This window comes from Phocoena sinus, chromosome 2, assembly GCF_008692025.1.
Source record: "Phocoena sinus isolate mPhoSin1 chromosome 2, mPhoSin1.pri, whole genome shotgun sequence".
In the NCBI taxonomy this organism is placed as follows: Eukaryota; Metazoa; Chordata; class Mammalia; order Artiodactyla; family Phocoenidae; genus Phocoena; species Phocoena sinus.
The window spans coordinates 83,500,209-83,527,283 of record NC_045764.1 but is presented as its reverse complement, the minus strand read 5'-3'; the positions used below and the strand labels follow the sequence as shown (position 1 = coordinate 83,527,283).

Below are 27,075 nucleotides of genomic sequence, written 5' to 3'. Positions count from 1 at the left end.
TGGTGCTAAATGCAATGCTCACATCTCTGTCCAGTCATGTGGCACTATCTGGAGAGTTGACAATTCCATCCTCCCTGACATGCATTCTCGCCTGGCTTTCAGACCACCACACTCTCCTGGTTTTCCCCTCTCTGTGTGGCTGTCCTTCTCAGCCTCCTTTGCTAGTTTCTGACCTTCCTTCTTAACTTCCCGTTTGGCGGTACTAGGCAAGTCAAGTCAAAATATATGAAATGGAATCCTGATTTCTCCCCATCCCGAAGTTGCTCCACCCACCTTATCTTCTGTATAGCCCATATCTACCTGCTAATAGTGTGGACAACCATCCTGGTCTATCTGAGTTTTAGATTAAAAATCCCACAACGTGGGAAATCCTCTGGTCCCAAGTAAACCAAGACAGTCATTCACCCTACTGCTATACTATGTTTTACCCTGTTATTGTTGGTGTATTAACACTGTAACAATATATTTCTCTACAAGGGCAGGGATTTGGGGCTGATTTGTTCATGATAACCTGTTGTACATAATAAGTTCTTAATAAATATTTATTTAATGAATTAATGGAGAGCCAATAATGACTTATGATAGATTAGGATCATCCAGTGCTTAGTATAAATTCTCAATAGTGGATGCTTACAAAATAAATGAATGAATTCCCTGTAAATTTATACATGATTAAAACAGGCATACAAATACTATAACAATAATTAGTATATAAATGGCTAACTGATGTGCAAATTTGACCCCAGTTAGCATGTTAAGTTCTAGCTCCCCTTTATGGATGCTACCCACATTCTCCTTTTTGATACTATTACAAACACTAATACATACACACGACATAAAGTGTCATGCGTAACGTCTGTAGACCCTCAGTAATTTAGAGTATCCCCGCCTGGGAATCTTGCACACTTTACGCACTTTAAGATGATCAGGTGGAGCTCCCCCCAGAGCGCCCAGTTGCTCAGGCAGAATCCCGGCAGCACTTGTGCCTGACGTCCCGCCCCCCGAAGTTCTGCAGCTCCCCCGACTTCAGAACTCGGCTGACTTGAAAGTTGGGGCATAATCTCAGCACAGTTGTAATGACTACAGATGTCAAACTTTTCAAAAGAGAAAAAATCTGGCAAACTATTCAAAGAAAAAGAAAAGGCTTTCTGAGGTCCAATGAAGTCTTTTCAAGAGGTACCGGTAGTTCTGGAAGGACCTGAAGAGCAGACAAGGGAAGGAGATGGGGACAAACATGTCCTATTCCCACAGGGAGCTCAGCCCTTAACAACAAAATTGAGCGGCTCGGAGGCAATTATAGAGAACACAGACTCCAACCAGAGAAAAGCCTATGAGGACAGAACAGGGAAAGAACTGGGAGAGCTGGGGGAAGGGCAGGGCGGGTTATTGTCCAGGTCCTCAGCGTGAATCAGCACCTGACCCTGTCAGGGTGGCTAAGGTCACTTCCCTAACTAAGATAGCAGAGTGATCAGATGCCACCTGTGCTGTAATGAGGGTCCTGTTACAGGAATTGCCTTTGGGGTTCCTGGGAATTTATCTGGTGATCTAAGTACCTAGTGTCTAAGAGCAATTTCTGTCCTGGTCCTCTGGTCCTTTCTCACGTGCTTCATTCTTCCCTCCAGGTCTAGTCTTGCACTCCCAGCACCTGAGCTACACTTAGGGGTAAGAAGATTACACAAAACCCCTCCAACCTGCTTAGGTGTTTCCCCAACCCCAGGGAAAGGCCCCCTGCCCCAGAAGCTTCTTACCTTCTCTCCTCCCTCAAGCTCTGCAGCACATTGGAATCACCTGGGGCTCTAAACACTACCGATGCCTGGGTCTACCCCATCAAGAGACTGTAACAGTTGGGTTGTGGCCTGGGCAGTGGGGTTTTGAACAGCTCCCTGGGTGATTTTAATGTGCAGCCTGGGTGAGAAGCGCTGCTCTAGATACTGAGCTGCAGGCGTGATCCTTTTGGATGAATATCCTGCAGGTCCCTTTGCCTGTATCTGAGGGAAAGCGGTGACAGGGAAGGCAGACACTGACTTGAGGAGGGCTGGAAAGCAACTTGCTGTGCTGGGGGATCAAAGAGCAGAAGGCAGTGTCCCAGTCCGCCAAGCCCAATCGCCATCTGTTCCAGAACATTTTTGAGGCTCTAGTCAGTTGCACAAGTGAGTAAAGTGTTGATTTTGAAAATGAGAGCATATCAGATTCACTTAAATTTGGCTAGGCAGAGCTCCATAGACCAAGAGAAGTAAAATCCAAGAGTAACTCTGGCCTTGCCATTAGAGCAGTGGATCTGAAACTGGAGTGTGCCTCAGAATCACCTGGAGGGCTCGTGGAAACAGATCGCTGGGCCCCGCCCCCAGATTTTCTTATTTAGTGGGTCAGGGTGGGACCCAAGAATGGGCATTTCTCACAAGTTCCCAGATACGTGGATGCTGCTGGTTGGGGGCCACTGTCTGAGAACCTCTGCCCTGGGGTGTTTCACTGTGAACCCAATGAAATGACATTTCCACCTGAAGCTATTTATGGTTAGATGTGTAACATGGTCTGCCTTAGCTACTCTTCAAACTTTTACACCACCAAACTGAGTGAAATGGAAAAAAAAAAAACAGGCAAAAACCGAGATATTAGTTTGGTTGAAAATAACATTCTTGGATAGGTAGAAATATTTGGAAGGATAACATGTTTTTTCTCCCCTGCTCCCTTCTTTCAAGTATTTGGTTCAAAGAATTGGGCTTTGAGTTCACCATGGTAGTTTCAGAAATGATGTATATCATCATGGCCTGAAAAAAAAATCAATGCAGTTTCCAGAAATGCTTCACTTACTTCTGGGCAATAGTCTGTGTATCTGAAGAAACAATTCTAATAAATCAGTAAAACACCCTGGTCCGTCTTAGTTTGTGGGTAAATCTCTGTCAGGGATTATAAATGTAAAAACTCATTCATGAGACATTTTGGCAGATAGCTTTGCTAAAAATCTAGCAAAGATAGCTGAACATCTATGATATGTGCTCTCTTATAAACTCTTCATTTTCCATGATCAATCAGTAAGAAAACTAATATTTCACAAAGCTAGTTCTTTAGTCAATGCATATTTTGTTAACCCTGGAGTAAATTCAGTCTGCTAAAGTTATCTGGAAAATATTAAGTGTATGGGGAGCAGGAGAATACCATTTCTTTTAATAGGCAATATTGTTCCTAATTTATGTAAAATCACTCAGCAAGGACACTGGCACACAGTCACCAATAGGAGAGCAGAGTATGAATGGCTTCTTCATCTGCTGTCTATCCTCCCAGAGTTTCTGAGTAGCCTGGCATTAGAAACACATCAGCGAATTGATACAGTCAGAATTTTTTTCCTCAGGTGTTTTTTGTTGTTGTTGCTATTATTGCTTGTTTGTTTGTTTTGATGCTTACTTGTACAGCTAAGACCAAAATCTTAGGAAATAGGAAAGCATAAAAGATAATACCTCTCCCTCAAGTGTGTTTTGTCAGAACCAAATCACCTGTATTCTAAGTTTCCACATTCACTGCTCAGAGAGATTTTGAATAATTTTCAGTCTTCCCAGAGTTCTTTATATGTACCTCTGGCTTCAAACAAGACCCAGTTATTCTACTTGTCTCAAATGTTAGATTTTTGCCTGGGAATCACTCACCTTTATTTAAGTAATGAAAACATAACTTTGGAAACAAAGATGGCAAAATATCAAAATAAGTTTGATTTTTAATAGGAAATATCCCAGCCTTGATTTTTAAAATATGTCACTGATTATTAACAGACTTACTTGCTAATAATGAGGGTTTCCTCTCCACATATCCAGACTCTCACAAATTCACCATATGTCTTGTTGTAGTAATTGCAGGCACTGCCGATCCCCATCCAGAGGAACCTGCAGTGGGAAATGAGGGACCCAATTCCCAGAAAATAGCCAGGACCTAGGAAAGTCATCAGATTACAGTCAGTATTTCCGTAACACCAAAAAGACAAAGTACTTTAAATTACTGTTGTTCTTATTCCTTTATATCTACACGTCCTTTTACATCTTCTGATGTATAGAGGTGAATCACATACACAAAATGATTAAAACCACAACACAAGTTAACATGAGGCTCTTCACAGCTCTATGAGTAAAAAGTTGTCCAGTTGACACCACACCAGTTCCATTTGGTCTCAATCACTTCTGTCTGAACAAACTGCAATAGGTGTCTAGTCTATTCTTGCTGTGTTAAACGGTGTCTATGGGTTTCAAATACAAGTCGATCAGTCCCTCTGGTAACAGGCATGGAAGCCAGGACAAGTGACAAGTTGACAGATCTGTCTGGCTGCTAGTTTTGTCTGAAAACTGGGTTTGAAAGCACCAGTCAATGGAGTGGGTGGATTTGAGTTAATTTGTGGTTTTGGTGTCATCTTTTTAACTGTGAGAAACATGGCCTGCAAAGACAATGTCCAAACAAAAAGCATGCATTCCTGGGGCTTCCCTGGTGGCACAGTGGTTGAGAATCTGCCTGCTAATGCAGGGAACACGGGTTCGAGCCCTGGTCTGGGAGGATCCCACATGCCACGGAGCAACTAGGCCCGTGAGCCACAACTACTGAGCCTGCGCATCTGGAGCCTGTGCTCTGCAACAAGAGAGGCCGTGATAGTGAGAGGCCCGCATGTTGTGATGAAGAGTGTCCCCCGCTTGCCACAACTAGAGAAAGCCCTCGCACAGAAACGAAGACCCAACACAGCTAAAAATAAATAAGTAAACAAATGGGTTTAAAAAATAAAAAGCATGCATTCCTTTTTTATTTCCTTAAAAAAGGATTTGGTTTAAGAAGAGAATCTTAAGCTAAATCTCATTAGACGAAATAAAGCTAAGCACTGAGGAATGAGGCAGTGGGTCTGATCTGTGTCTAGACCAGAGTCTGAGTCCAGTGATGTGGTTTTAGTGAAGAGCCATGGCCCTTACACCCTTGCTGACGTAGGCAATGACAGAATTGTGAGGAGTGTGAATCTGGTGAGCAGCCAGGGGAGTTGCTGTTGCTTGTATCAGAGAACAAACTTGGTAGCTTGATTTTAGTGGTGGTGGTGAAAAGTTCGTCAGAAGCTTGTTTGGAGTGGTTTTACGAGTTTTATTGTAAAGTTATACCATTTCTGTATCTTACTCCTTTAATTCCATTCTGTCAGTGAAATAGTCCTGGAGCCAAAACTCACACAACTGTCTGAGACAGTACAGTGCTATAATAATTTAGATAATCTAAGTTTTTGTTTTGTTTTGTTTTGTTTTCTTTGGCTGTGCAGCATGGCTTGCAGGATCTCAGTTCCCTGACTGAACGTGGGCCATGGCAGTGAAAGCTAGGGATCCTAACCATTAGGCCACCAGTGAACTCCTTAGATAATCTGACTTTTTGCATGACTCATCTAAAGTGGAAGTTCAGTCCCAAATTTGGCAAACAGGGTTTACTCCATAACTTTGCATTAGCAGGATTAATGTAGCAAATACTACCAGGTTCTTTTGTCTTTAAAGTTCTTTGTTAATGTCTATAGAACCAATATAAGAATTTGAGTTCTTTGGATCAAGGGTTCTTAATCTTAAGATTGTTCTCATAACACTACATTATACAGTTATATAGTCAGATGACGGACTCTATATTAAACTAATTTCATTGAGTTCTCAAAAAGAAATAAGCTGATTTGATTGTATACATATTTCCTTAAAATTTAATCAGACATACTGACCTTTTATCAATACAAATATGCATAATAACAAAACACTTTTTTTTTTTTTTTTTTTTTTTTTGTGGTACGCGGGCCTCTCACTGTTGCGGCCTCTCCCGTTGCGGAGCACAGGCTCCGGACGCGCAGGCCCAGCGGCCATGGGTCACGGGCCCAGCCGCTCCGCGGCATGTGGGATCCTCCCGGACCGGGGCACGAACCCGCGTCCCCTGCATCGGCAGGCGGACTCTCAACCACTGCGCCACCAGGGAAGCCCTAACAAAACACTTTGTATTTACAGCTTGAAACATGGTAGATCCTCAATAAATGTTTCCTGAATGAATTTTTACAATTTATTAGACATGTGTAAAGAATGAAGTTTTAAATGTCATCCTTATTTAGAATAGTTTAGGTGTATTTACATTTTGATAAAAATGGAAAAATATCTTATATCTCATACATTTAATCCATGTGAAGTCAAACACCAGTCTATTTGGGAATAGACTTTTTCAACAAAGATTTACTTCATATACTATGGCCATGAGGCACAAAGACATACAAATGAAAGGCTGCACTTTCCATGTTTTATCTAAATGTTTGTTGCTATGTGGAAAGTCTTAGTATTTGGAAACCGCCAATCAAATTTAAAATATGACAGTGAAGAGCTGTATCTATTGAAAAAGGGAGATTGTGATGAACTCTGCTAAGGCTGAGAACCGGACTGTTTTAACCATAAGAGAATCAGAGTTTGAGTCTTCAGCAGTCAATCGTATTTCAACTTAATTCATCCAACAAACCCTGAAATCTTACTAGGTATAGACACTAGCTCCAAGTTAGGGACCCGTGATGGTATGGTAAGTATAACTAGGTCCCCATCAGATCCTGGGCAGGGAAAAGGAATGTGAAAAAAAGCACAAAATCAAATAATTATCACACAATATGATCCTTTCAGTTAACGTGTATATCTTATACCTTCCGGTTGGAGAGAAGAATGCTCTGGGGGTGGGGGGGAGAAATTTTGGTAGAATATTAGGGAAATACTCTGGTTGTATCCACATTACACTGCTCTCTGCTTCTCAGATTTGGGAATGCTCATCTAGGCATGTGTGAGTACAGGAGTCTCTTGCACACCCTCAGAGGAGCAGTAAATACTTCACTGCATTTTTGTGCAGAGATGGCCTCCATGAAGCCAACAGCTGGGGCCTCCCACCCTCTGTCCTAATCAAGAAGCTGTTACGTTCCATGCTGGGTGTACACCCTAGAGAATCCAGTGCACAGGAATGTTCATAGCAGCGCTGTTCACAATAGCCCCAAGCTGGAGACACCCTAAATGTCCATCAACAGTAGAATGGGAGATTAAACCATGGGGTGTTCATATAACTGCATACCATATGAACTGCAGCTGCATGCCACAACCTGGATGAAACCCACAGGCAAAAAAGTGAGCAAAAAAGCAAGACAGAAGAATAATGTAGGATTCTATTGCTAAAGCATGTAAAACCAGGCAAAACTAAAGTATGTTGTTTGGAATATGAAATTAGGTGAAAAATCTATATTAAAAAAAAAGCAGGGGAGCGATCGTTAAGAAATAGAAGGTTATTTACTTCTGGAAATGAGAGAGGGTATGATTGAAAAGGCACAAGAGGAGTTTCCAGGATGCTGCTAACATCCTACTTCTTGTCCTGTCTGTGATGACATGTTTATTTGTGTATTTTCTGTATTTTTAATGAGCAAAAGGAGACTATTGCCATGTCCTTTTTTTCCAGTGCTCCCATAAAGAATGTGGTGCCCAGGGCAGAGAGGGCCTCTGGGGGAGAGGACCCACGTGCAAGGTTGGGCATTGCCCTGTATCACTGGGGAAGGGAGAGCTGCCAGGTGCCAGGCAACTGTAGTCCTGGCAGAGATCAGTGAACTGGGTCAGTTTCCCCAAATTGAAGCTTACAAAACCCCCAAATAGGAATGATTCTTTCCTCTCCGAGCCCTCATGGCCCTCGCTGTCACTAAGTCCTCTGCCTATGTGTGTCACCTTTGCACACTCCTCGACGCCCCTGTCCCCATCACCTGATAATGCAGGGCCTCTCAGGAGCTTAGATTTGAGTCCCAGTTTCATCACTTACTTGTTATGGACACCTTGCCTCTTTAAGTCGCAGTTTCTTCATCTGTAAAATAGGCATCAACACACTTGTGAACCCAGAGGTTCACAAGAGAAAGTGGGTGTGAAACTGCTTTGAAAACTGTAACTTACTAGAGGGCTTTGGCTCATTGTACCCTCTCAACTCTTTGGCTTCACTGACCCTGAGATTTCCCATATGTATAAAGCTAAGAACCCAGAGAGCCAGTGATTGGAGGGATCTGGCAAAAGGAGTTCAGAAGTATTGGTCAGCAAGACCCATCCAACAAGGCCAGTGTCCTCACCTTCCCTTCCCCAACCAGGAGTTGCGGGATCTCAGCCTGGGCCAGAGGTTTCTAGAACTAGAAGGTTCTGACCAGACCTCACATTTTCCCAAGGAAAGCATGGAACTAGAAGCTCCCTGGTAGCAAAATGATCATCTACCTGGGATTTAGGTCTTCCTGGTGGTTCCTCTGCTCCCCCTATTGCCACTTTCCTTCCAGTTGAGATGCTGGCAAGCCATCTCCCTTCTGTGGCTTTAACCCCTCCCCCATGAAATGAGGAGTTTGAACTCCACAGTTACTCATACTTGTCACAGTGGTTTGCCTGGGCAAGGCAGAGCCCTTCTCTGAGGCTCAGTTTCCCCTTCTGTCAAAGGAATGGGTTGGGCTCCATTCTGTGGCTCTCAACCCTGACTGCTCAGGAAAGCCACCTGGGAAGATGTTAAAAAAACAAAAACCCACATGGGGATCCTCCTCAGGCAGGGCTGAGAACCACAGGACTATGTGATAGTGTCATAGACTGTCAGTGTATGACAGCATGATGTCCCCAGCCCAGAGGTGGTGGACAGAGTGAGCTACCACCTAGGCTCCTGGTCCAGGGCTTCAGGGATGCCAGTTCTTGTGTTTGCCCCTCCCCAAAGGTCCAAGGGAGTTCTACCATCACCTGCAACATAAACATCTGGGGGGAGTTGTTAAAAAATACCTCCTTCCTCACCTCCACCTTTCATCGACCCTGACTTGGGTGCCCACTGGGGGAGGAGAAATCCAGTGAGGAAGGAGCAGTGGTGGGGAAGGGGTTCAAGTTAAAAGACTGTGGAACAGTCTTCCTTCAGACCCCCATCAGGAGTAGAGAACAAAACAAACTAAACATTCCATTCCACTGGGCCTTAAAGTAAACTAAAATACCAGGCTGAATTGGGCAGAGAGACAGTCAGTTCTCTGGAAAACAATAGAGAATCCAGACCCAGGGCACTTTGCAGCAGCGCCACACTCCCACTCGACATCACTCTGTGAAGAGGCCCACGACGCTTGAAAGTGTGTAATGACTCTGCTCTTGAAATAAAGCCTTATCGGATATCTTATGGAACTGGGGACAGATGCCTGCTATGAGGAGTTTTCCCTGAAAACTAAAAAACCGTCTGATATTTCTAAGAATTCTGAGTTAATCTGGTAATGTGGAGGGATGGGGTTTCTACTGGGATTATCTGGATAATTATATTATACTCTACTTTTGATTGATCCACAGAGCTTGTGGAAGTTTTTTTTAGGTTTTCAAGGGAACTATAGTGGTCCCCAATTTTCTCCCTCTGTCCAGGTCCCATCCAGCCCTCATGGTGGCACCAACATCACCACCATGCCCAAGAATAAAAGAAAAATGAAGAATTGGATAAAGAGAAGGAATAAGTTCAAAAAAAAGAGAGGGCAGAGGACATGGATGAGGTAAAGTGGGAGGGAGACAGAAATCTGTACAGAAGGCATTCCAGAGACTTTTTCACCTTTAGAGCAAAACTGGAATGAATTTGAATCAAAAGAAAAAAAAAACAATCCTGGAATTTTACCTTGCTCCACTCCATCTTAAACTTACTTTAAAGGATACTAGTGCCAAGTCTATTCTACCAAAGCAAAGTGGAGACTGGAAGGGATTATGTAAGGTATTGTTTTAATGTTTTCAAAAAACGTGTGCAGATAATTCGCTAAAGTTTTTTCACCTGAGTCCTCATTTGCTTATGTGCCGTGGGCTTCAGCCATCTTCCCAAGTTTGCTCTTCATCGTTTTGCAAAATTTCCTTTACCCTCATGGATCAAAAGCCCAAGAAAACAATCTTCTTAGGTACAGAAATAAATGACTGACTTACCTGGTATTGAGGATGTGTCCTCATAATTCCAAACCAAGAGAAGAAAGCCAGTGAGCAGCAGGATTGCAATGCTGGCAACAGGTGCAACTTCGGTCACCATGCTGGTGATGTTATAATGCCTTGGGTTCAGCACTTCCAAAACCATCTTGCATTGCTTGAACTCAGGGGAAGCAACTTAAAGTCCTGTGGAAATCAGAGGGTCAGAAAAATTAGAGAATGCCCCAAAATGTACATTTACGACTCCTCTTACTTCAGAGGATGCTGTACTGTAGAGATGGACGTTCTGTTTTATAATGTGATTGGACACTTAGACAAGACAAATTTATAGTTACAAGTCAAAACAAGCAAGCCCAAGACAGATCTTTTGGCTTGAAGTGCAGCATTTCTGACCTTGGTAGAGTCTCAGGTTCGTTTAGACGCTTGGTCTGATAGAACCTTATCATCTTGCCCTTGAGTGGGTAGAGTGACTGAATTCCCAATTGAGAGCCAAATTTCTTACCAAAATACATGAAACTGAAGCTCATTCCAGAGGTGGAGTCATTCTATGACTTCATCAGCAGATTTTGTTTAGGCAATCTTTTTCCCTTCAAGCCAAATAAATTTTTTAAAAAAGCATTCCCCAATATTCTTCCTTGCTCAAAATTACTTCCCCCAAAGGGTAAGCTTCTTCAGTAAGAAGGTGTTTCATGGGCATCACTGAGGCATTCTCAGGTTGTCTATTGAATTCAACATGATTCACTCAGGACAATCTTTTCCTATTGGCTTTGACGAAGCTTAAATCTTGCACCATGGACTTGATGAAGCAGTACACGTGGGCCTATGACAGAAGTAGTAGGAAAGAAGAATAGGAGAGGAAGAATAAAAGGAGAGGAAGAAAAAAGAAGTGGGGAAGCAGGAGGAAAAGAGAGGACATAGTTGATGCCACTAGCAGTAGGCTCAGGTGCCACTCAGCAACCGAGCTCCCTACGACAGCTGGTCTCCTGTGCAGGACAATTTTCAGTTTGATTTGCTGATTCTGATGTGGTTTTCTCTTCTTTTTTTTTTTCTTGGAAAGCATATTTTTTTCTGCTTTATTTAGATGTAATTGACATACAGCAGTGTATAAGTTTAAGGTGTTCAACATAATGATTTGACTTACATACATCCTGAAATGATTATCAAAATAGATTTAGTGAGCATCCATCATCTCATACAGATATAACATTAAAGAAATAGAAAAAAATATTTTTTTCTTGTGATGAGAACACTTAGGATTTACTCTCTTAACAGTTATCACATATAAGATGCAGCAGTGTTAATTATCTTTTTTAAAACATCTTTATTGGCGTATAATTGCTTTACAATGGTGTGTTAATTTCTGCTTTATAACAAAGTGAATCAGCTATACGTATACATATATCCCCATATCTCTTCCCTCTTGCGTCTCCCTCCCAGTTATCTTTATCGTGTTGTACTTTATCATCCCTAGTACTTATTTATCTTATAACCGAAAGTTTGTACCTTTTCACCACCTTCATTTAATTCCGCATCCCTCCACCCCCTGCCTCTGGTAGCCACAAGTTTGATTTCTTTTTCTATGAGTTTGTTTGTTTTTGAGGTGTAATTGACCTACAACACTATGTTGGTTCCTGGTACACAGCATAGTGATTTGATATTTTTATACATTTCAAAATAATCACCATGGTAAATCTAGTTGTTATTTGTCACCATAGAAAGATATTACATAATTATTGACTATATTCCCACACTGTACATTTCATACCCATAATTCACTTACTTGTACCTCTTAATCTCCTTCACCTATATTTTTCCTCCCCCAGACCCCTCCCCTCTGGCAATCACCTGTCTTTTCTCTGTACCTATGACTTTCTTTCTGCTTAGTTATATTTGTTTTGGTTTTTAAATTCCGCATATAAGTGAAATCATATAGTATTTGTGTTTCTCTGTCAAACTTATTTCACTTAGCATAATGCCCTCTAGGTCCATCTATGTTGTCACCAATGGTAATAGTTCATTCTTCTCTATGGCTGAGTAATATTCCATTTTATACACACACACACACACACACACCACATCTTCTTTATCTGTTCATCTGTTGATGAGCCCTTAGGTTGCTTCCATATCTTGGCTATTGTAAGTAATTCAGCAATAAACATACGGGTGCATATATCTTTTTGAATTAGTGTTTTCATTTTCTTCCATAAATACCCAGAAGTGGAATTGCTGGGTCACAGGTATTTCTATTTTTAATTTTTTGAGGAACCCTCATACTTTTTTCCATAGTGGCTGCAACAATTTACATTCCCACCAACAGTGCACAAGGGTTCCTTTTTCTCCACATCCCCACCAATACTTATTTGTTCTCTTTTTGATGATAGCCATTCTGACTGGTGTGAGGTGATATCTCATTGTGATTTTGATTTGTATTTCCTGGATTATTAGAGATGTTGAGCATCTTTTCATGTGCCTGTTGGCCATCTGTATGTTTTCTTTGGAAAAATGTCTATTCAGGTCCTCTGTCCATTTTAAAATTGGGTTGTTTGTGTTTCTGATGTTGAATTGTATGTGTTCTTTGTATATTTTGAAGATTAACCTTTGTTGGATATGTCATTTGAAAATATCTTCTTCCATTCAGTAGGTGATCATTTTGCTGATAGTTTCCTTAGCTGTACCAAAGATTTTTTGCTGTAGTCCCATTTATTTATGTTTGCTCTTGTTATCCTTGCCTGAGGAGACATATCCCCCCAAATACTGCTAAAACTGATGTAAAAGAGTTTATTGTCTGTGTTTTCTTCTAAAAGTTTTATGGTTTCAGGTCTTATTTTGAAGTCTTTAATCCATTTAAATTTATTTTTATATATGGTGTGAGAAAGTAGTCCAGTTTGATTCTTTTGCATGTAGCTGTCTGGTTTTCTCAATACCATTTATTGAAGGGGCTGTCTTTTCCCCCATTGTATATTCTTTGCTCTTTGTTGTAGCTTAATTGCCCATATAAGTGTGAGTCATTTCTGCACTCTCCATTCTGTTCCATTGATCTATGTGTCTGTTTTTTGTACCAGTACCATACTAGTTTGATGACTATAGCTTTGTAGTATAGTTTCAAATCAGGGAGTGGGATACCTCCTGTTTTGTTCTTCTTTCTTAAGATAGATAGTCTTGGCTATTCTGGGTCTTTTTTGTTTCCATACAAATTTTAGAATTACTTGTTCTTGTTCTTTGAAGAATGTTATGGGTGTGGTTTTTTTAATTTATTTTTTATTATTTTATTTTTAACAATTTATTGGAGTATAATTGTTTTACAATGGTGTGTTAGTTTCTGCTTTATAACAAAGTGAATCAGTTATACATATACATGTATCCTCATATCTCTTCCCTCTTGTATCTCCCTCCCTCCCACCCTCCCTATCCCACCCTTCTAGCTGGTATTGAATCTGTAGATTGCCTTGGGTAGTATGATCATTTTAACATTATTAGTTCTTCCAATCCATGAGCACAATATAGCTTTCCATCTGTTTGTGTCATCTTCAGTTCCTTTCATTGGTGTCTTATACTTTTCCAAGTATAGGTCTTTTACCTCCTTAGTCAGATTTATTCCCAGGTATTTTATTCTTTTTGATGTGATTGTGAATGGGATTGCTTTTTAAATTTTCTCTTTCTGTTAGTTTCTTTTTAGTATATAGATGTGCAACAGATTTCTGCAGATTTCTTGCAGAAGTCTCCTGCAACTTCACTGAATTCATTGTTGAGCCCTAGTTTTTTTTTGTTGGTTTTTTTTTTTTTTTTTTGGTTTTTTGGTGGTGTCTTTAGGATTTTCTATGTGTAGTGTCAAGTCATCAGCAAACGGTGACAGTCTTACTTCTCCCATTCTAATGAGGATTCCTTTTATTTCTTTTTCTTCTCTGATTGCTGTGGCTAGGACTTCCAAAACTATATTGAATAAAAGTGGTAAGAGTGGGCATCCTTGTCTTGTTCCTGATCTTAGAGAAGAATATTTCAGCTTTTCAACACTGAATATGTTGTTAGCTGTGGGCTTGTCATATATGGCCTATTATGTTGAGTTATGGTCCCTCTATTCTCACTTTGTTGAGAGTTTTTATTATAAATGGATGTTGAATTCTGTCAGAAGATCTTTTGCTTCTATGGAGATGATCTTACGATTTTTATTCTTCAGTTTGGTAAGGTGGTGAATCAAATGGATTGATCTGCAGATATGGAACCATCTTTACATCCCTGGGATAAATCCCAATTGATCATGACATACGATCCTTTTAATGTATTGTTGACTTTGGTTTGCCAATATTTTGTTGAGGAATTTTACATCTATGTTCATCAGTGATATTGGACTGTAGTATTCTTTTTGTGTGTTATCTTTATCTGGTTTTGATATCAGGGTGATGCTGGCCTTGTAGAATGAGTTTGGAAGTGTTTCTTCCTCTGAAAAGTTTTGGAATAATTTGAGAAGAATGAGTGTTAACTATCTTCTAACTCTTTGGTAGAATTCACCTATGAAGCCATCTGGTCCTGGACTTTTGTTTGTTGGGAGGTTTTTTTTTTTCTGATTCAATTTCATTAATGGTAATTGGTCTGCTCATATTTTGTATTTCTTCCTGATTCACTCTTGGGAGATTGTACATTTCTAGGAATTTGTTAATTTCTTCTAGGTTGTCTATCTTACTGACATATAATTGTTGGGAGTAATCTCTTATGTTCCTGTGTATTTCTGTGGTGTCAGTTGTAACTTCTTTTTATGATTTATTGATTTGGGCCCTCTTTGTTCTTGATGAGTCTGGCTAAAGATTTTCCAATTTTGTTTATCTTTTCAAAGAACCAGCTCTTAGTTTTATTGATATTTTCTTTTTTTTTTTTTAGTCTCTATTTCTTTCATTTCTGCTCTGTTTTCCTTTGTTTCCAGGTATTTTTTAAATTTCCTCTTTGATTTCTTCAGTGACCCATTGGTTGTTTAGTAGCATATTGTTTAGCCTCTATATTGTGGTGGGTTTTTTTGTTTGTTTTGTTTTTTGTGGTACGTGGGCCTCTCACTGTTTTGGCCTCTCCCATTGCGGAGCACAGGCTCCGGACGCGCAGGCTCAGCGGCCATGGCTCACGGGCCCAGCCGGTCTGTGGCATGTGGGATCCTCCCGGACCAGGGCACGAACCCGTGTCCCCTGCATCGGCAGGCGGACTCTCAACCACTGCACCACCAGGGAAGCCCTATATTGTTTTCTTTGTAGTTTTTGCTTTGTAGTTGATTTCTATTCTCATAGCTTTGTGGTGGGAAAAGATACATGATTTGATTTCAATCTTCTTAAATTTACTGAGAATTTGTTTTGTAGCCTAGGATGTGATCTATCCTAGAGAACGATTCACATGAACTAGAAAAGAATGTGTGTTCTGCTGCTTTTTGATGGACTGTTCTATATATCTGTTAAGTTATTCTGGTGTAATGTGTCATTTATAGCCAGTGTTTCCTTATTGATTTTCTGTCTAGATGATCTGTCCATTGATGTAAGTGGGGTGTTAAAGTCCACTACTATTATTGTATTACTGTCAATTTCTCTCTTTATGTCTGTTAATATTTCACTTTATGTATTTAGGTGCTCCCATGTTGGGTACATATACATCTCTAATTGTTATGACTTATTGTTAGATTGATTCCTTGATCATTATGTAATGTCCTTCTTTGTCTCTTGTAACTGTCTTTATTTTAAAGTCTATTTTGTCTGATATAAGCACTCGCTTTCTTTTTCTTTCCCATTTGCATGAAATATCTTTTTCCATCCCCTCACTTTCAGTCTGTGTGTTTCTTTAGATCTGAAATGAGTTTCTTGTAGGCAGCATATATATGGGTCTTGTTTTCATATCCACTCAGCCATTCTGTGTCTTGATTGGAGCAGTTAGTCAACTTACATTTAAAGTAATTATTAAAAAAAAAAAATGGGGACTTCCCTGGCGGTCCAGTGGTTAAGACTCCGTGCTTCCACTGCTGGGGTCAAAGGTTTGATCCCTGGTTGGAGAACTAAGATTCCACATACTGCGCAGCACAGCCAAAAAAAAAAAAAAAGATAAAAAAATAATTATTCATTGGTATGTATTTATTGCTATTTTGTTAATTCTCTTTGGCTTGTTTTGTGAGGATTTTTTTCTTTTGTTTTTTTTGGTTCCTTTCTTCTTTTGCTCTATTCCCTTGTGATTTAATGGCTAATTTTAGTGTTATGTGTGGATACCTTCCTCTTTTTTCTGTGTGTATCTGTTATAGATGTTTAGTTTGTGGTTACGAAAAGGTTTGTATATGGTTATATATATATATAGTCATTTTAAGTTGCTGATTTTTTTTTTTTTGCGGTACACAGGCCTCTTACTGCTGTGGCCTCTCCCATTACGGAGCACAGGCTCCGGACGCACAGGCTCAGCGGCCATGGCTCACGGGCCCAGCCGCTCCGCGGCATGTGGGATCTTCCCGGACCAGGGCACGAACCTGTGTCCCCTGCATCGGCAGGCGGACTCTCAACCACTGCGCCACCAGGGAAGCCCTAAGTTGCTGATTTTTTAAAGGCTTGAATGCCTTTTAACAACCCTGCATTTTCTCCCTCCCCTCAAAATTTATTGTTTTTGACATATATTTTATAGCCAAATCCTGACATGGCTGGCTGAGGGGCTCAAGGTGACCTGGAGCTGCTGTAGGTCTGCTGTTGGCCGGGGCCAGGGCCCGGGGCATCCTGAGGTGGTGTCTGCCTGCTGGTGGGTAGGCTGGGTCTTGACGTGGCTGGCTGTGGGGCTGCTGTGATCCTGGAGTTGTTGTTTTGCCAGCTGGTGGGTGGGGCTCAGGCACAGGGTTTCCCAGGGCTGGTGCCCACCCAGTAGTGAGGCCAGGTCCTGGAGCTACTGCCATCCCACTGATGGGCAGAGCCAGGTCCTGGGTTCTCTGGCTATAGGCCCAGGGGTCCCATAGCTGGTGTTGGCCCCTTGGTGAGTACACTGGATCCTGACACAGCTGGCTTCAGGGCCTTGGTGGTCCCAGGGCTGTGGCCCAGGGGGTCCTAAGGCTGCTGTCCACCCACTGGTGGGTGAAGCCAGGTCCTGAGTTACTGCCAGCTCACTGGTGGGCAGAGATGGGTTCTGGGGTCTCTAGCTGCAGGGCCCCAGGGGTCCCAGAGTTGATGTTGGCCTGTAGATGGGCAGGGCTGGGGCCCAAGTGATCCCAGGGCTGGTGCCTCCCTGATGAGTGAAGCTGGGTCCAGGGCTAGTGCCAGCTCATTTGTGGGTAGGGCCAGATCCCAGGGTGGCTAGAAGCTCAGGGGTTCCTAGGGCTGCCGGCCTGCTGGTAGGTGAGGCTGTGTCCCCACCCAGCTAGCTTCCTGGCCTGGGAGGTTCCAGGACTAGTGCCAATGCGCTAGTGGGGATGGGCCTGGTCCTGGTGCTAATAAGCTAGAGGGAGAATTCCAAAACTGTGCTTACCAGCACGAGCGTCCTTGTGGTGGGATGTGCTCCCCAAAATGGCTGCTGCTGGTTGTCTTCATCCCCAGGTTGAGGTTCAGTTGCCTCCTGCCTTTCTAGGAGGCTCTCCAAGATCAGCCATTGGGTCTGACCCAAGCTCCTTTCAAATTACTGCTTCTGCCCTTGGTCCTGGGGCATGTGAGGCTTTGTGTGCACTCTTTAAGGGTGGAGTCTCTATTTCCCACAGCCCTCTGGGTCTCCTGAAAGCAAGCCCTACTTGCCTTCAAAGCCAAATGTTCTGGAGGCTTGTCTTCCCAGCGTAGGACCTCCACCCCCACCACAGGCTGGGGAGTCCAGTGTGAGCCCCAGACCACTGGTTTATTGGGGGGCATCTCTGCAATTTTAATTATCCTCCTGTTGGTGGGTCACCTACCTGGTGGTATGGGTCTTGACTATACTCCATATATGCCCCTCTTACCTGTCCTATTATAGTTCCTTCTTTATATCTTTAGCTGTAGAGATCTTTTCTACTAGCCTTCAGATCACTTTCATGGATAGTTGCTCTGTAAATATTTACAGTTTTGGAGTGCCCATGGAAGGAGGTGAGGTCACGGTCTTCCTATTCCGTCAGTCTTGGCCACTCCCCTCTGCTGTGTTTTTCCACAATGGAATGTTGAGTCTTTATTTTCAGTAAAGTTTTCCAATACCTATACTCTCAGAAGAGAGTTTCAGGGATGGTGGTTTGTTGAAGAGACTTAGAACGAATAGCCTTGTGTAAAGGAAAGAGCAACCATTCCATTCAGTTCCTGGTCCCAGGTGACCACTCCAAGGATTACCTTCTCTTGGAAAGTGCTCTAAGTTCCCAAGACTTGCAATGTCTCTGCAACAGACTTTGGCTGGGTTTTATGTAGTAATAGAGTTCTAGATTCTTAACCAGGACTTCTAAGTGGATTTCGGGGGCTCTGTGAACTCCCTGAAATGCTGCGTAAAATGTTGTATCTGCTCAGCTGCACTTTTATGGGGGAAAGAAACCGTAACTTTCATCAGGTTCCTGAAGAATATATAATTACATTTCTCTTCTGATTTATATGAGATCTTAGATACACAATCAAAGATCCATTTCTGGCAAGTACAGAAATTTCATGACATAGTTGAATTCATTCAGTTGCTTGATTCATTCTATTGATTCATCCTATTATTCTACCATTTAAATAATCATTAACAGTTAAGTGCAAGGCACTAAAACTGCCTGCACATATGTTGGGCAGTTTTTTTCTTTTTTTAAATATATATAAGTTGAGACTGAAATGTCAGCAATGTGTCTGCTATCATCTGGTTCCTTTGCTAATGAACAGCTTCTTTGAACAGGTTGAGTTTTTAGGTTTTGAATTTCCAGAGTGGAATTCTACGTCATTCTGAGTAAGCTCCTTGTGACTTTCTGCCAGTCAGGACCCTCACTGTTTCTGTTTATATTGATGAAACCTGAAACCAGTGTTAAAAGCTTAGGTGAAGAAAGTGGTTGTGACAAAAAGGAGGAAGATATCCTAGAGGAAGTGATGCGGGCAAAAACTTCACGTTTAACAAACTCTCAGAGAGATGTTACAATGTTGAAAGCACAAAGTATAAAATGTTGGAAGCTGATGCAACTTTATAAAGGAGTATGACAGTTCACCAAGGCATAGAAAAGACATTCCCTCAGTGTTCTAAGTTCTACAAAAAGAAGGCAGCAAGAACTGTTCAAATACTCTAGCTGAGTTTTTTTTACAAAGAAAAAAAAAAAACACTAAGAATTGCAATGTTTCTAATGTTTTAAATTACAGTGTATTAAAATATTGGTTTTACTATTTTTTTCACTTCCATATACGCTTAAAACCTATACTAAGAGAGTTTTTCATGTTTCAACAAAATTTTTAAAGGTCACAGTACAGTTGTATTTTTTTTCTTGATTTTTAAGATTACCTTGCATAGTTTCAGTTTGCATGGTCATTTTTACTGTCCTGCACTACTGTGCAAAGTTAGCACTGCCTGTATTTCGAAAAGTTTGATGGGGCAAAGAAGCCTGGTTCCTCATCTTGCTCAAAAGTATGTCATAAAGATGCCTAAAAGAGCAGTATTTAAAGACCAAAAAGAATTTTTTTTTTAACGCTTACATAGCATTTGCTGTGTGTCAGACATTGTTCCCAGCACTTTACAAATATTAAGTCATTCATCCTCAAAACAACCCTGTGAGCTAAGTATGATGGTACCCATTTTACAAATGAGGAAACTGGAGTGTGGGTACATATTTTGCCCTTGGGCACCGAGCTTGTTTGTCGTGGAGATGGGATTGGAATCCACGGAGTCTGTCTCCAGAGCCCGTGCTCTGAATCATGCCATTTGGTGCCTGTTATGGGATTCATTTGGTCTCAACATTCAGGGACTTTTCAGTCATTTATGTTCATTTCCAGGCTATTCAGAATGACTCCCTTTAAAGGAGTTAGATTTTCAGATCTCTGAATGCACAGCTGGAGAGATCCTTAAAGATTCTCTCCTCCTTTCACATTGGTTTTCCTGTCCAGTAGAACATTCCAATGGGTCACACAGACAGGTTGAACATAGGCCTTTGAGGTGTGGTACAGGAATGGAGGAAGGTCCTAGAACTTCAGAGAGGTTACTTATATATCCCCTGTGTCAGGAATACCCTCCCCTCACCCTCAAACATACATATACACACATGTGGCCCTAAAGTGCCACAGGCCTTCAAAAGCCATCTCAAATACCTGGCTTTCCAGGCATTTGTTTGCAAAGTGGTCTCATTCACTGGGGCATCCCACGCTAGGTGCCTGGCCCTAAGCAGGGGCTTTGGCCTCCAGATGAACCAGGCCTCTGCTCCCATGCTATGTGTACCACAGATATCCTGACACCTTAATGCCCCACAACCTCAGGATAAGGAAATGCCAGGCCAGAGTCCCCAGTCTGAGCCAGGGCAAAGTCCGCTGGGGGCACAGCAGAAACTGGGTATCCCAGTGCTTTGGGGTCAGGATGTACTCTGGGCCTTGCAGTACCAAAAGGGGCTCCCAGATGCCCTGATACAGCCCTGACCCTCTCCCAGGGTGGGAAGGCAGGCCCTCACCTTGCAGAAGTGCTGCCCGGCTTGGCCAGACCCTACCAAATCCTACCTTGCAGCATGGAGGCGACCTATCCAGCAGGGTCTGAGGGCCGGGTGCCAAGCCTGCCCTTCTTCTCATTCTCTCCAGTACACCTGGTCCATCTCTCTTTCTTGCCCCCACTCCCAGAGGAATGTGACCCAGCCACCTTGGTTCTCCCTGCCACACTTTCTGATTTGGGTCCCCACAGACAGGGGGCTGCCTCCTGGGGCTCTCGCAAGGAACAAGACAGATGTGATCAGCCCCCAGGGGCTAACAGACAGGGTCTTGGAGGAGGAGTTACAGATCTTTACTGAATGTTTCCCCAAGTGAGTGAGAACATCCAGTTGGGGGCAGGGAGGCCTGTGGCTGCAGTGTCCTGTCCCAGGGAGGGGCTGGGGAATGGAACTGGTAGCCTGGGACGGATGGGAGCAGGGGGAGGGTGAGCATGATGCGAAGCAGAAAGAAGGGTCAGCAAGGAACAGGAAGAAAGCTGGTGACCTGGGCCCCAGAGAGCAGGGGCAGTATGAGGTGTATTGGGGCTTGTGATGGCGACAGGGGACACCTCTGCAGAGCTTTGCAGGTGCATTAGAAAAGTTAGGATTTGTCCTAAAAGAAGTGAGAAGCCAGTGAAGGGCTTTAAGCAGGGGATCAGCAAAGTCATATCTACATTTTAAAAATTTGAATCACTTTGGCTGCAGTGGGAAGAATACGATGGAGGGAGGGGTATTGGAGTGGGTGAAGGAGAGCAGCTGGGAGGCTTCCATAGTTTTTCAGGTAAGAGAGGGAGTCACCATGGTCTTAGGAGGTCGAAATAGAGACAAATAGGTTCACTAAGTTGGCATGACTCTCATGATTTAAATCTAATGATATAAGGGAGAGGAAAGTGTTAAGTATATTTCCTAAGTTTCCAGACTGTGTACCTAGAAGGGTGGTGTGCCATTCTCTGAGCCTGGACCAGTTTTGAGGTGTGGAGAATTCTTTTAGATTTTGGAAATTTTGAGCTGGAGGAATTGTTGGAACATCAAAGTGGTGATATACGGTCTATAATTCAGGGGAGGTGTCTGAGCTGACATATGAGCTATGGAGACTGTATAGACTGAGAAGGGTGTCTTAAGGGACACCAAAATTTGATGACAGAATAGAGGAGGATAAATCTTGTAAGAAAAGGTGAGTTTACAAAGAAAGCTGGGGAGGATTGGCCCAAGAGCTATCAGGAGACCAGAAGAGGCTGATCATGGCTAAGTGCCAGCATCTCTAATGAACAAGGAGGCATGGCTGGGATGCTACAATAATAGAGACAGAGAGGAAGGTAGAAGATGGAGAATGTCCAAAAGGCACAAATCTCCAAAAAGTAATTTTTTCTTTTTTAAAAAATATTATGACAACTGTTACTGCTGTTTTACAAGGGGAACAAACAACCTGGATGTGGTGTCAGCAGTCCCTTGAAGAGTGTGGCCAAGACCTGATGCCTGTAGCATCAGTTTCACTCTCACCTGGAATGTTTCACCAAGTGCTCTACATGCATTAGGGCTCAGTCATCACAATGACCTTCTGGAATGAGTTCAATACATTATACCTCCATTTTACAGATGAGGAAACTGAGCCTCAGCATGTCAAAGCACGTGGTAAAGTGGGAGGTGAGCACCAATCTGTGGGAGCTGAAAGCCCATTCTTTTAACCCAAACCACTTTCTGCTTCCCCTCACTACATGCCTGGTTCCTTTCCTGGCTGCCATGATACAGGCCTCTCCTCATTTTCCTTCTGTATCTCTGGCTTCCTCCTCTCCTCTTTGCAGGTTAACTTCTTTTTCTTCCAGATAAGTAACCCATGCCTACTGTTACCATTTCCTTTATACCCATTGTCTCTTAATTTCTGGTTTCTGCTTTCACTACACTCATGATACCAGTCCCTCAGAGGTTACATGCAACCTTCCCACCTCTTAATCCATACTTTTTCCCCCTCCATCTTTGTTCTTCTGATCTCAGTCTGTGGCTTTGGACCCATTTGGCCATTTCTCCTTCTTGTATCGGTTTGCCCGTGGCTGATGTGGTAGGCTTTTCCTTTTCTCCCATTGCTCCTTCTTATTCCTCTGTACCTGTTCCTACCTCCCCTGCAGTCCCTGAACCCTGAGAATTTCCCAGCCTAAGAGCTTAGCCCTCTGCTTCATACTCCTTTTGAGAACTCGTTTCTTTTCCTGACTTCAGCTCTTGCTGCTGTGTGGGTGCCCCACCCCCAATTCCCTTCTTGGCCCAATCCTCTTTCTTTAACTCCATATCTCAAGTACCTATGAACATCAGCACTTAGATTCCTCACCATCACTCCACACTTATGGTTAAAACCAAAACCATTGACTTCCTCCTAACCTCCTCCTCCCACCCCAACCTTCTCATGCATCATTTTCCCAGTCATTCAACTTCAAAATATTGGGTTTTTGTTGTTGTTGTTGTTGTTTTGCTTACCCCTTCCCCTTACTTTCCTACCCCCTAGGAATATTCACCCGCTGTCCCAGCCTAAATATGTCATCATAGGACTTCCCTGGTGGCACAGTGGTTAAGAATCCGCCTGCCAATGTAGGGGACACGGGTTCGAGCCCTGGTCTGGGAAGATCCCACATGCCACGGAGCAACAAAGCCCGTGCACCACAACTACTGAGCCCGTGTGCCACAACTCCTAAAGCCTGTGTGCCACAACTCCTAAACCCCGTGCGCCTAGAGCCTGTGCTCCTCAACAAGAGAAGCCACCGCAATGAGAAGCCCGTGCACCGCAACAAAGAGTAGCCCCCACTCGCCACAACTAGAGAAAAGCCCACGCACAGCAACGAAGACCCAAACGCAACCAAATATAAATAAAATAAATTAATTTTTAAAAATGTCATCACAAAGTTCTAGGGATATTCCCTAAAAATGTCTTGTCTCTGAACAAGATTTTCCTTTACCTTCAGGCCCATATCTTAATTTTTGTAATGGACCATAACCCTACCCTCTGCTCCATTAATGATCAAAGACTATTCTCAGTGGACAGTTGAAGACAAATCCATAATCTGCCTTCTAGAGTTTTTCCAAAACTTACCTCGAAATCTCTAATACCCAATTGTTTTCAAAAGCCCCTGTTGGGAAAACTCCCCCCAAATTGGGGATTCCTGGTGGACCCTCATTCCACTCTTGGCATTCCCAAGGTTTACTGACTTTAAGGGCTACACGGGTGACACAGCTGTGGAGATGGGTAGGCGTTATAGAGCCCAGAACTCCTCTCAAAGTTTCAGGTATGATGCCAAACAAAACACCTCTCCATGGGCCCAATCCAGACTCCAGCCCATTCGCAGCCATTACTAATTATCTGAATCAAGTGCCACAAACTTCAAGGAGCTGCACGCTTGGACCTGGTGTGGGAGTCCTTTCTGCAGCTGCCTGTGCCTAGTCATGCTCTGGTGTCAGGCCTTAAGCTGACTATGAGTGACTTTATAGGATCAGCCCTACACAATTCATTGTTTCATCTAAAGGGATGTTAAAGAGAATAGATTAAATCGTTTATATTTATCCTTCTGAGTTGGATGTGTATGTTTCCTCAAATCCCTTACCTAATAAAATGAGGCATTAATTCTTAAAAGTCATCTCCTTCCTACTCTTTCCTCTCCTGGAAGATGAGTTTCCCAAGGCTGGGGATCTGGGTCTACCTCCTTCACAACTGTATCCCACTCCTAGAACAGTGTCCAGGCCTTTGCATATGCTCGGTACAAACCTGTTGCCTGAGTTTGTACTGTTTCCACCTCTGTCCAGATTTTGTTCCCCATTGTAACCTCTCTGATGTTCTTCCTCTCAGACCTTCCCTTTCAGTTCATCCTGCACACTGCTGCCAGATTGTTTTCTAACTCAGTTTTCATTACATCAATTCCCTGTTAAAAACCCTTTTTTTGCTTCCAGTTACTGCAAGGCTTCCAGATTTATCCTTAGTCAGCCTTATTTCTTGGCTCTCTTTACCCAAACTCTGACTCCTCACTGAACCACAGGCATCGTATCTAGGAGTTCTCATGTCTCCCCCATGTCACCCCAGCTCTGCTGGTTCTGCCCCGCAAGCCTCCCAGGAGAGGTCTGCTTTTTCCTTTCCTTCCTTGAGCCTTCTCTTCCCTGGCGTAAATACCCCTCCTGCTTTCCCTTTGACATGGGTCCTGGGATACTCTTGCTTTCGACTGCCAAGTCACTCTATAACTCAGAGTTGTGGAGACTTTCATTAAACAAACATTTATTAAGGACCCTGTCTGAGCAAGGTACTACATTCAGGCATGAATGTAGGGAAAGTTCCGAGGAAGGTTCTGGAAGCCAGGACATCATGTGAGGACCACAGGTCTCTGAGGTGACAGGCAGAACTGCCCATGAACTCCTACATTGTGGAAACACAGGTTGTCAGAGCTGGAAAAAATCTCCAAGATCTTCCAGTAGTACAGTTCTCTCACTTGAAAATGGAACCAACCACATGAGATCTGGGGAAGTAAGGTAACATGCCAGTGGTCACTTAAAAGTGGGAAAGGTTTACCGTGTGCACATTCTGCTATCTGACTTCCATGCCCTGGCATTGGGGTCATGACACTGGTGGTTTAGTCATTTTTCCCAACACACTTCCAAGTGAGTCCCTGGGAATTTCTTATTCTGGAGCAGGAGAGCTTGTAGAAACCAACAAGGGAAATCTGGTGGGGTAAACATTATGTGGTTGGCCTGGACTCCCCTTTAGGGCACCAGTGGGAAACCTCAGCCACTAGCTTTCCAAACACATAGAGAAGACTATTAATGGTGCATGAAAGGCAAGTTTCCCTCTCCGGTAAATGCACAGGCTGCCAAAATCCACATTTCACGTGAGCACACAGGCCCAAAGCTCTTGGGCATCAGGCAGGACTGGGGCTTTCTTACTCATCTTTGAGGTCCCATGACTTCAGTGCATGTCTGTGGAAATGAGCTTTTCTTCACAGTTGCTTACTGGCCAACCACCAGCAGGCCTTGGCTGCTCTTTTACTTCAGCTTTCACCTTTGCCCCTCTGAGGGTGCCCTCTTGTCCCTCAGATACCTAATCCGTTGTCTTCCCAATGGGCTGTATCTGATATTCTGTCCCAAGAGAGTTTGTTTTCAGGTATAATCAGCAGTGACCGCTGGAAAAGCCTTCTAGATCATGGCCCTTTCAGGCCATGAGACAAGGGGAGGGGATGTTGAAAGACCAGAGGCCCGCCATGGGGCCTTCAGAGCCTATTGTACAGGAGCTGCCTGACATCCAAACCATACTTTTTCTCACTAGCAGGCTGAGCCTGTCTCATGGAGAGGCAGAAATGATACCCAGGCTGGGTATCGTTCCCACAGCAGCAGTCATTTCTCTAAGAGATTTCCTACCACTTCACTTTTCAGCTCATTTGTACAAGATCTTACATGTTGTCTGGCATCAGAGGGTATCAGTAGTGGGATTTTTCAGTACAATTTTGGCTTTTAACCTGAGGTGAGAAAAGGCAGAAGTGACAGTTTCACAGCAACAGGATTTTGGGTCATGGACCTGAGTTCAAGTCTCGGCTCTGTGGTTAAACAGCCCTGTGAGCCAAAGCCTCCCTGAGCCCTGGTTGAGGATGTGAATTCTCTCTACCTCAGGACACTGAGATGAGGGTGAAAGTGAAACCCCTGGAACTGGGCACCAGTTTTTCTTCAGCCTTCAAAGTCTCTCTGGCACATGGAGTTATGTGACTTCATGACTCTGGGGGCAACAGTGGGAGGTTCTCAAGTGGGGCTACTCAGGGCAACCCCAATACCACCAGTGAGAGAGGCCACGGAACCTCTTTCTTATGGTGAGATTCAGAGCCATACCTGAGCCTTGGTATCCAAGATTTACCACACCGAGGTCCCAAGTGACCTTGCTTTGGCTCACCTACCTGGATGTCATTAAGTCCTTCTAAGGGCAGCAACAAACCCACCTCCTGCACAGAAGCCCCAGCTGCCTCTGCAGTGGGACGTCCTTTCATAATTACCACAGCACAAGTTCCTCCAAGGCAAAACCTCACATCTCACTCCTCTCTGGGGCCCCCAAGGAGGCTACCATGAGTGCCTGTACCTAGTAAGCGCTCAGTAAATGTTGGTGAAGTGAATGAATGAGTGGTTGGCAAGTTAAACTTTTTAGGCCTGGGGTCATCAAAGAATGATGTGTTCACATGTACCCAGAGGAATGTTTTCCCTACCCTATCTCTGATTCCAAATGCCGAATTCCAGCAATGAAAAGGCCTGCAGCTGCCACCGAAAGAGCCAGATAACAGCAGCAATACTGGCCTCTCCTTGTGAGCTTATCTGTTGTTTAATGAACAAACTGTGAGGCCACAGAGATGGCCTAGAGCAGGGCCAATCTCTGGCAAGGGAGCCACCAGCTCACCCCAAATGCTGGGGTTACTTAACCTCTCTGGAACTCCTTTCTTTATCTGTAAAACAAGGGTATTGGGCCACATGACCTCTTCTAGCTGTGTATCTGATGCCCAACGTTCCTACCCTTTGTCTTAGCTTCCCTTCATAGCCCTCCCCAATGCCTTTGCCCTCTTCACCTTTCTTGGTTCTTTCCTTCAGCACCGT

At 43.3% G+C, this 27,075-nt stretch overlaps 1 protein-coding gene across 1 annotated transcript in view; it reads right to left on the bottom strand.

Annotated features, from left to right (window-relative positions):
- The window catches only part of LOC116749060 (aromatase), a 49,676-nt gene extending 23,249 nt beyond the window's left edge, over positions 1–26,427 (bottom strand). The window contains exons 1-3 of the mRNA XM_032623002.1: positions 26,391–26,427; positions 9,930–10,112; positions 3,771–3,921 (exon numbers count right to left, since the gene is read on the bottom strand). Of these exons, the coding sequence (XP_032478893.1) occupies positions 3,771–3,921; positions 9,930–10,074 (296 nt within the window). The 5' untranslated portion in view covers positions 10,075–10,112; positions 26,391–26,427. The remainder of the gene's footprint in view (positions 1–3,770; positions 3,922–9,929; positions 10,113–26,390) is intronic.
- Between the last annotated feature and the right edge of the window lie 648 nt (positions 26,428–27,075).